The 10950-nt window shown below is 42.2% G+C and overlaps 1 protein-coding gene across 1 annotated transcript in view; it reads right to left on the bottom strand.

Moving 5' to 3' along the window:
• Nucleotides 1-611: 611 nt before the first annotated feature.
• The window catches only part of MEX3C (mex-3 RNA binding family member C), a 56000-nt gene continuing 45661 nt past the window's right edge, over nucleotides 612-10950 (bottom strand). The window contains exon 3 of the mRNA XM_007943807.2: nucleotides 612-1837. Coding sequence (XP_007941998.2) covers nucleotides 612-1837 — 1226 coding nt within the window. The remainder of the gene's footprint in view (nucleotides 1838-10950) is intronic.

Below are 10950 nucleotides of genomic sequence, written 5' to 3'. Positions count from 1 at the left end.
TAGCAGTTTTTGTCCCAAATTGTAACTAGTGATCTAGTTAACTGCCATCGGCCCTATTCTTACCAATAAGTAATCACAATGCATTAAAAAGTTACTTGCAATCCTGCAGAATTAGGCATAAGTTGTTGTAAAATAAAAACAAACAAACCTGTTTTGTCAAAACTGGCAGTGTAAAGAAGGCAGCACTGGAAGTGTCTGGATCATCTGTAATGCCAAGTACCCTCCATAAACTTTTAATGTGGTGAGTTAGGCTTTGGGACCCATCATTTTGAAATCTTAGAAGTAACACACTTTTCTCATAGGCTCTCACAACCTATGGTTATCTTCACTCAACTGAGTTGAAACTTCAGCTTTAGCAATTCTTACACAAGCTATGTCTCTGGGTCTATAGGATATTATTAATAATCCAAACCAAACTAATAGACAAGAGACCACTTAGGTTTAGTGTTACCATAGCAGCCTTTTATAAGTTTACTAACAACTTTAGCCTAATCCCAATAAAGCCTGATAACAGTCATAAGAATTCATTAGGAAGTTTACTGGGGGGTACCATTATACCCACGCCTTTATGAGTCCATATAGAGATATAGTATTTATGTATATATATATAGTTAAGAGTGAATTTGGATTGCCTGAGTAACAGCTGTCTGGCAAACTGGACATGATGGCGTTCTCTTTTCACAGATCTTGTTGGCACATTCCATGCAGAACAGGTTGTGGCCACATGGAACTAGGGCAGCAATAACTTCATTCTCAAAGCAAATCACACAGTCGTGCTTTCTTCTTGATTCTGGAGGTGAGCTAGAGGTGGAACCACCATTGGAAGAGGAGTAACTATTGGTACCATTAGAAAAAGCAGGGATGTATATTGGAAGGCCAACATGGTTGCCTGTACTAGGTGGGTCGCTCCTAACCCTCCGAGCAAGTGGGTGTTCTATGCTCTCAGGAAATGTAGGAGACAGACGAGGAGTAGATGGCTGACTTCCTCTACGCTGAGTCTTCATGTTAGCAGAAGGATCACTCCCAAAGCTAGAGAGTGGGTTAACTGGTTCAAAAGGAGTCCAGATAGTTTGAGCGGATGTGGGTAAAGAGTCAAAGGCTGGAGAGTCCACTGCAAGATCTTCTGAGCCCACAGATGGTAGTGTCTCTCCAAACCAAAAGTTTCCTGTGCTAAACGGGCTTGTTGGACTAAAGTCAGCCAGCCTATTGCTTCCAAAGTAGGAATCTGTTGAACCACTTCCTAGAGAACTGGAGCTATCATTTCGATAACTGGATATCATTCTTGCACGGCTAGGAGGAACTGGATTGGAAGAGAGCCATGCAGAGCCAAGAGTGCCACCTTCAAAGCTTACGTCGGTACCATTGTAATGAAAATCATTCTCTTCATTGAGTTCAATATAGTTTCCTGTACGCATGGCAATATGCATTTCTATTTCTTCCCGTGCTCGGTCAACGTTTTCGGGCATCCCTGTCACTTCAAAAACAGGTTCCTTATCTCTGCTCGGAGTTACTATGTATGTGTGGGTCTGCTGCTGAATTCTTTTAATAGTTGCTCCTTTCGGTCCAACCACTAGTCCTACCACACGATAGGGGACCCTGACTTGAACGGTGGTTTGACCGGGCAGATTAGGACTACATGACAACCCTCCCAGGGCAGGGCCATTTTTGTTTCGAGATGCACGAATCATGGAGAAGTGCTCCGCAGCCGAAAGGATTTCTCTTTTGGCCATGGCAACATCTTCTTTCCGTCCAGTGACGACAAAAATGGGCTCTTCACCACGAACAGGTGTCTTGATGTATGTATTTGTCTTGGCCCTCAGTGCTTTAATTTTACAACCTGTTGGAGAAAAACAATGAATAAGATTCAACATAAACTTCAATGATATTTATAAAGACCAATCACAGAAAGCCCCTTTCAAGTCAAAGCTGGTTATGGTTTGTCTTTTTTTTTTTAAGTTTTAGAGTTTGTTTCTTAAGAAGCCCTAGCGGCACGATGGTTAAATGTGCGGCACTAAATGCCAGCAGTTCAAGGCACTCTGTGGGAGAAAAGACCTTGCAATTTGCTTCCATAAAGACTGCAGCCTGGGAAACCCTATGGGGCAATTTAACTGTCATACAGGGTCACTAGGAGTTAGAATCAACTCAACAGCATACAACAAGGAAGACCTTGTTCTTTACTGTGAACACCCATCACTGGATGGTGACAAAGCTTTCTTAATCCCACTCGTGGTACTAGATCTTGAGGCAGACTCCCTCTGGTGGTCTTTCATTCGGGAAGGGGTGGCATCTCTTTAGCTCAGAAGTCAGACTTATCTTCCTCCAGCCATCAAACAAAACAAAACAAAACAAAAAAACCCAAACAACAAACCTGTTGTTGAGTCAATTTTGACTCATGAGGACACCATATGTTAGAGCAGACCTGCTCCACAGCGTTGTTTTTTGGCTGTCAATCTTTATGGAAGCAGACTGCCAGGCCTTTCTTCCATGGTACCATTGGGTGGGTTCGAACTGCCAACCTTTAAGTTAGTAGTCAAGTACAAACTGTATGCACCACCCACGGACCTTCCTCTAGTTATTGGCTATTGCAAATGACACATAAAGTATTCTATGGAGCACACTATACCATAAATGTTTTTTTATTTTCAGGATACTAATAATTTCATACCTTGCAGCATGTGGGTGTCCAAGAAAAAAATTAATGTACATGCAAGACATTTAGTATCTATTATCTCATGTTAACCTACACAGTAATTTTAGAACTGGCTGTGAAACTCTTAATGCTAAAGAAACTGAAGTTCAGAAAACTTAGATATCTTGTCCAAGTTCACACAGGGGAAGAGCCAGTGTTAAACTCAGTCCAATTTCAAAATCTATGGTCTATTTGCTAGGCTGGGAACCTCAATTTTCAAACACTTGCAACACAAGTTATTTAAATAACTTCCACTTAATTCTTACCGTTTTAACAGAATACTATCTCCTTTCTGCCCTGTAAAACTCAACTGATGACAACAGCAAACTGAGCTGGATGGCTAGTAGCCCACCTTCACTTCTTTTTCCCTCTAGGCTCGCTCAGTCAGTTGTGTTCATCCCCAGTTTGTTAGCTGTACAGTAACTAAATGATCTATTATGTACTAGGGAAATACGAATGCAAAAAGACGTTGTTCCCATGCAGACTTTCTTCTAACAATGCTAGTAACAGTAAGGAAAAAGACCCTCAGCCGGGAGAGTGTATACTGGTGCAGTCTGCATGGGGGTGGTTTCTACTATCAAATCGTCACATGCACATACCTTTTTGCCTCTGCAATTCCACGTCTAGGATCACTTGAACCTTAAAAATACCTGAACAGGTGCAAAATGACCTTTGTATTATTTATTGGGGCATTGTTTATAATAGCCTAAGGCTGGTACAACTACATAATGGAATACTATCTGGTTATAAAATTGGTTGTGGTTGTGGGACAGGGTAGGAGGGAAACTTGGTTTTCATTTTACACACCTAAATTTGAGCCATACAAATACATTACTTTTTCAAAGAAATACAATCAATAGAAAATAAAACCAAAATTAAATAGAAAAAAGGATACAATTTACTAGACTTAGAGAATATCAATTAAACTTTTGACTAGTACTACTGAGATTATGTTAAATTATATGAAGATCAGGGAAAATAATTATTTAACCTCGAAGTTGAACAAAGTTTTGTGATTCTGACTTGAAAGCAAGTTTCAAGGACTGTGTGGAACTGGCACACTGTGGCCATATTTCTATCCTTAGATTGGATGCTCAGAGCAGGTCCCCCCCCCCAAAACAAAACAAACACCATGGTCCATATATGTGGTGACAAAAAGACCACAGGGCCATATACTTCGGATCTGTTCCCACTTTCTAGCAGAAAAAGAAGAGTGTGAGAAAGAATTAACATTTAGGTCACCAGTAAATAGCCTATAATTAAACAGAAAAATAAGTCCATGGAGCTTGGTCATCATTCACCTTGTAAAAATGGCACAGTGAAGACATCTGATCTCCTTTAACCTCACAAGGCAGAAAGAAAATCACCATGAGCATCAGCCCAAGGCTGATTCCTATGAAGCCGAGGTCAGACATACTTCTACTCACCAAACTTCTCACCAGTTCTGACACCAGCCATCCCTCCCACAACACCCTGTACTTCTCTGCTGGATTCAATAATTTGTTGTTATGGCCTCATGGAACTAATACTCACAATCATGGGGTTTATGAGGGACGTAATAGGTTACAATTCAGGATCAGGAGTGACTCAGGAGACAGTTCTTCAGTCAGTACAACTTCTCAGCTATGCTCCCAGGCAGGCCCCTCCCCCACTTGGGCAAACGTTATAAAGCTCTTCAGCTCCACTTTAAGTGCCCAGAGGAACCGGACTCTGCCAGCAAGCTTCCTGCCCAAGGCACTCAGCTCTCTAGTTCCATGAGCCAGGAAGCCCACCACACTGCCTCATACCAGCCTCCTTGGCTCTGCTGCTGTTTCTCTGCTGCCACTTCTCGCTGTCTAACACAGTCTCTGCTGTTACAGCTCTTTCTCCTGGGCCTTGGACGTTCTCAGTACAGGGACCGTGGCTCCCAAGGACATGCTCCAGTCCTAGCTCTTCTTTCTTGGTGGTAGCAAGGGCCTCCCTTCCCTTCTTTGGGTAAGTTCACTTTAAGCTTAGTAGAATGGCAAAACTGACCAATCCCCTTATTAGGGTTCTACACACCTTATTTGCCTGGTCCCACTCCACAACGGAGCTCTGGTAGTGTAGTGCCTAAGGCATTTGACTGCTAACCAGAAGGCTGGCGGGGTTCAAACTCACCAGCAACTCCTTGGAAGGAAGACTGGGCAATCTACTTCCGTAGTGATATACTACCTTGGAAACCCAAGGAGGGGTTGCTGAGTCGGATCTGACTTGCCAGCAGTGAGTTTTTTTTTTTTGTGTGTGTGTACCCCATAAGGGTACCATGTCCTTTCTTATCTGCATTATCAGCAAGCAGTCCAATCAATTTGGTGGGCTACAAGTATCTTATTTGCATGTTGTTGTTGTTAAGTGCTGTCGAGTCGTTTCCAACTCATAGCGACCCCATGCACAGCAGAAAGAAACACTGCCCTATCCCGCACCAGCCCCACAATCCCTGCTATACTTGAGCTCATCATTGCAGCCACCGTATCAGTCCATCTCGTTGAAGGCCTCCCCCTCTTTCGTCGACTCTCCACCCTACCAAGCATGACATCCTTCTCCAGGGAATGGTCCCTTCTTACAACATGACCAAAATAGGTGAGACGAAGTCTGGCCATTCTTGCTTCCAAGGAGCATTCTGGCTGCACTTCCTCCAGGACAGATCTGTTAGTTCTTTTAGCAGTCCATGGTACTTTCAGCATTCTCCGCCAGCACCACAACTCAAAAGCATCAACTCTTCTTCGGTCTTCCTTATTCACTGTCCAGCTCTCACATGCATACGAGGCGATTAGAAATATCATGGCTTGTGTCAGGCGCACCTTAGTCCTCAAGGAGATATCCTTGCTCCTCAGCACTTGAAACAGTTCCTTCGCAGTTGACTTTCCCAATGCTACACGTCGTCTAATGTCCTGACTGCTCCTTCCATTGGCATCGATTGTAGAACCAAGCAACGTGAATTCCTTGACAACCTCAATCTTCTCTCCATTTATTGTGATGCTGCTCATTGGTCCAGTTGTGAGGATTTTCGTTTTCTTTAGATTGAGACGTAATCCATACTTCAGACTATATTCTTCAACCTTCATCAGTAGGTGCCTTAAGTCATCCTCACTTTCAGCAAGCAAAGTTGTATCGTCTGCATATCTCAGGTTGTTAATGATTCTTCCTCCAATCCTGATACCACGTTTTTCTTCATATAGTCCAGCTTCTCGGATTATTTGCTCAGCATATAGATTGAATAAGTGTGGAGAAAGGATACAACCCTGACACACTCCCTTCTTGATTTTAAACCACAGTGTCCCCTCGTTCTGTTCGAACGACAGCCTCCTGGTCAAGGTACAGATTCCTCATGAGTACAATCAAGTGCTCGGGAATTCCCATTCTTCTCAATGTTATCCATAATTTGTCATGATCCACACAATCAAATGCCTTTGCATAGTCAATAAAAGACAAGTAAACATCTTTCTGGTATTCTTTGCCTTGAGCCAAGATCCATCTGACAACAGCTATGATATCCCTTGTTCCATGTCCTCTTCTGAATCCGGCTTGAACCTCTGGAAGTTCTCTGTCAATATACTGCTGCAAATGTTTCTGAATTATCTTCAGTAAGATCTTACTTGCGTGCGATATTAATGATATTGTTTTGTAATTTCCACATTCTGTGGGATCACCTTTCTTTGGAATGGGCCTTATTTGCATAGTCCTACTCAATCATTTGGTGGGAGTTACAAGACCATGGCCTCTCATACAGAGGCCATAAAAAAGCAATCTATTGCACTATAGTCCTTTAAAAAGGTATATGCATGTTTACATAATCTGATAAGCAGACTTGTAAGCAGGCCTGCAGGATTCCTGGCCCTAGGTGTAAGCACATGCACCATCTCCTAGGTATTTAAACACTGATCCAGTGCAGCTGTGAAGGGATTCTACAGATGTAATTAAGGCCTCAAAATAAGAAGATCATTCAGATTATCTGGGTGGGCCTGACCTCATCATGTGTCCATTAAATGCAGTGTTTTTTCTCTAGCTGGTCTCAGAAGAGGAAGTCAGAGAGCTGTGCTCTGGCTGCCCTGGAAGAAAGAAATTCATGTTGTGAACTGCCGGTGGGGACCTCATGGCAAACAACTATGGTGGCCTATAGGCACTGACAGCTGGAGGGAAAATGGAGGCCTCAATGAATTCTGCCAACCAGCAGACCTTGGATGAGAACCAGAGCCCCAGATGAGAACTGCAATCCTAGCTGATATTTTGATTTCAGCCCAATGAGATCCTGTAGTCACAGTGTACCTAGATTTCTGACCTACAGAAACTCTAAGATAATAAATGTGTGCTGTTTTAAGCTACTAAGAGTTTGTAGTAATTTACTGCCCAACAACCCACCCAGGAGCAGGAACCCAATGCCTTGGGCAGCATACAGACATACGAGAATCATGAAGTCTGAGTATCAAAGGCACTGGACTGGGATGAAGGGACAGAGACTGAAATCAAATAGGAAGGAAAGAAATGAGCACTGATAAAGATTCTTACTAAAGTGAGGTGTTTCTGATGAGAGGAGTGAGTGCTTTGGTAAGAGATACTAAGTAAAAGCTGGCCTCCACTTGCCAAAAAAAAAATCAAAACAAAAAAACCCCACCAAAGTTACTGCCATGGAGTCAATTCGACTCATAGCAACCCCTCCTTGGTGTATCTATGGAAGTAGATTGCCCAGTCTTCCTCCTGAGGAGTGGCTGGTGGTGGGTTTGAATTGCCTGCCTTCTGGTTAGCAGTCAGATGCCTTAGGTACTATGCCACCAGAGCTCCCACCTGCCGTAAGAGCTTTACCTAAATAAACCACCCCATTCTCAGGTGAGGAGTTCAAGGGCATCTGACCAACTGGTCCCAGCCCACAAGAGAGCTCAGTCTAATGTTGAGTTTATTCATTCAAATGTTAAATTCCCCATGAGGATGCGGTACTACTTTCAGGAGACCCCATACTGATGGAAGATCAATGCTTTACTGAAAACAGACATACAAATCAGTGGGCACATACAAAAGGCGAGATGACTTCTGCTTACAGTCAGTGAAGAAGGCTTCAAATGCAGCTGGACTGAAGGTTGAAGAAAATGATTTTGCCAGATGGGAAGAAGGGCAGAGGGGCAAAAGCAGGGGATGAAGAGCAGAGAGTAGCTGGAGGTTCGAGTGCCTGGAGGGCAGAATGGCAGAGATAAGGCTGATGGGGACAGGGCTGATGCAGAGACGGAAGCCTTCCATGTCAGACAGCAGTTTACACTCTTATCTTGTAGGTTCAAGAATGCCGAGTAGAGGAGTAACATGAGCAGATATGCACGTCAGATAGCGGGGCATCAAAGATGCAAAGAGAGACTGAAGGCAGGGCAGGGAGGCTTACCTGGACGCCACCACAACAGCAAGAGAATTCTGAGTGAAAGAAAAGGCAGGAGGCAGGGCTATCTATGTATGACCACCATATGCTCTGTCTCTTGAGTATTTATCTATGAGTATTTATATTAAATTCTTTTTTTGCTTTTGTTTTTTTAAAAGAACTCTGAAATATTATGTGAAGTGTTACATATTGATGAGGGTTGCCAGAGATTAAATTCATTATATTTTCCATTCAGTTAAAAAATCAGCTACATATATAGAATAAAATGATTTAAGGAAGCTCAAACCATTATAAACACAAACATCCAAACTGCTCTGTGTATTTTCACTTTGGACAGTCCTTGGGGTATACTTTTTGTCACAAAGCCCCCCTGATGTGCACCTTTCTTTACAAATTCCCCCCATGTACTTTTGTTTTGATGGAGAAAGGATCCTACTTAGAAATCAGTAGGTGTACATATACATACACACACACATATACACACTTTAATAAAATGGGGAAAGGGAGAGTGTCTAAAACTCTTGAGTACCTTTTTACCTTTAAGAAAATTAAAACTTCTTGGCCTGATATTAAAAACCTCCCCCTACCCCATAAATGCCCATACCTATCTATCTCCCAGACTTACTGATCTCTCCTAATTCCTCTTATAAAACTTGTGTGTCAATCTCTAAACATGCTTTGTTGTTCTTCTATCTCTGCTCAAATATTTCCCTGAATAACCTGAAAATCCTTCCTCCCCCACCCCTTGCCTGTGTGACAAACATGGCTATTTGGAAAAGATGAAATTGTACACATGAAAGGGTCTATTAACTGACGTATATAAACATAGGTGTACCAGAAAACCACTGCCATCGAGTCAATTCCAACTCACAGCGACCCCCTGTGGGTTTTTAAGGCTGTAAATCATTAGGAAGTTGTTGGATTAACTTCTCACAACAACAGTAATACAATTATTATTATTTCATCTTCATCCTGCAGAGCAGCTGGTGCATTTGAACCACCAACCTTCTGGTTAGTAGCCAACTGCCTTATCCACTACACCACCAGAGCTCCTTAAACATAAACCAAAACCAAACCAAACTCACTGCCAGACAGCTATTATTATTACAGCGATTGCATATGCAACCTTCCAGGTCCACTTCAAAGGAAACAATATAAGGGGTAAAAATCCCGATGATCTCAAGGACCGGGTCCACTCTATTTCTAGTTAACTGTCAATGCCCAGGCAGCAGACCGGCAGGTCGTTCCCAGTGCCTACATTCCTGGATCAAGTCTCTCTTCTTTCTTAGGAAATGCACCTAGTTCTCTTTTCTGAATCAGACGACTCTCATATTTGACGTGCGTCTATCTATTCTCTTTCCTCAAGGAAAGGTAGTTTGACTAATGGTTGTAAAAAGACCATCACTAAACCAATTCTGTCAACTTCAACAGGTCACTGAACCTGCTTCTCCTTCAAAAGTAAGGAATATGACTAAAATATCTACTTTCATTTGGTAACTGCTAGGATTTAATGTATTATTTATTATTGTTGTTGTTGTGAGGAGTCAATTCTGACTCTTAGTGACCTCCTATGACAGAGTAAAACCGTCCCAAAGGATTTTCTTGTCTGTAATCTTTATGCAAGCAGATTACCAGGTCTTTCTTCCTGAGAGCTGCTGGTGAGTCCTAACCACTACCACCAATGTTCCTCTAAGCAGCTGAGTGCCAACAGGTGTTGTTGTTGTTGTTGTTGTTGTTATGTGCCGTCGAGCTGGACCCGACTCATAGCGACCCCTCCTTGGGCTGCCAAGGCAGTATCACTATGGAAGTAGACTGCCCAACCTTGCTTCCGAGGAGTAGCTGGTAGGTTTCACCCACCAGCCTTCTGGTTAGCAGTCAAGTGCCTTAGGCACTATGCTACCAGAGCTCCCAAGCAGCTGAGTGCCAACAGGTAGTTAGCACTATCTTTTTCTCTACAAGTACATCATCTTACATGTTTCATGATATATGAGAACTAATGGGGAAGGAGGTATTAAATTATTTAACAAGTTTATATTTAAAAAATCCTTCCTTTTGCGTTAGTCTATGAAGAGCTATTCAAAACTTCCTTTAATTTTATAGGAAGTCAATTTCAGTATTACACGTTCAAAGACATATATAACAGCTAAACCCCAAATGGTGTTTCTTTCTTATGCACACAATTTAATTCAACCTTTAAGTAAGAATTTATTTAGTTGCAGAATTCCCTGTGCTAACAGCAACTTTCCTTTCTAGGATTCAAGAGTCCTTGCAGCTCTTCTAAAATCAAAATTCTGAATTTTTTCTTGTTAAGAGTACTTGGCTCATCTCACTTACAGGATCACTATGACACCACTTGAGCTTCATGCGCATGTGATATCAGTTTTCCTTATTTCCAGTATTCACAAGGACATCTAATGCCTTAAATCAAGCAGCATCTACTGTCCTTAAAGGAAAAGCTCTCAACAACTCCAGGCTGAGAATAAAGGTAAGAGGAAAGAAAATGCTAGTTTCTACCATGCGGAAACTAAAATGATAATCAAATGGTACATTTCCAACCCAACAAATGAGTCCATTTAACTAAACAGTAAATAACTACTTTGCTCCCAGCATGTACTTTTACTGACATTAAGGATGCATTTATGATTACGATTCAGTTCTGCCCTCACGGACTTGGCACATCTTCAAGCACCAAAAGGGTTTTAATTTGGTCCAAATATTTTTAGTATTCAGGGCTATTACTTTTCTGTCCTCAAATTCTAGTGCTATGGGACTCTCATACACTGCTGGTGGGACTGTAAAACGGTACAACCATTGTGGAAAGCAGTATGGCGATTCCTTCAAAAGTTGGAAATACAAATACCATTTGACCCAGCCATCCCATTACTAG

Source organism: Orycteropus afer, unplaced genomic scaffold (assembly GCF_000298275.1).
Source record: "Orycteropus afer afer isolate SDZICR_OR568_19922 unplaced genomic scaffold, OryAfe1.0 scaffold00113, whole genome shotgun sequence".
Taxonomy (NCBI): domain Eukaryota; kingdom Metazoa; phylum Chordata; class Mammalia; order Tubulidentata; family Orycteropodidae; genus Orycteropus; species Orycteropus afer.
The sequence above is the reverse complement of the archived record's forward strand: the minus strand, read 5'-3'. Positions and strand labels throughout refer to the sequence as shown.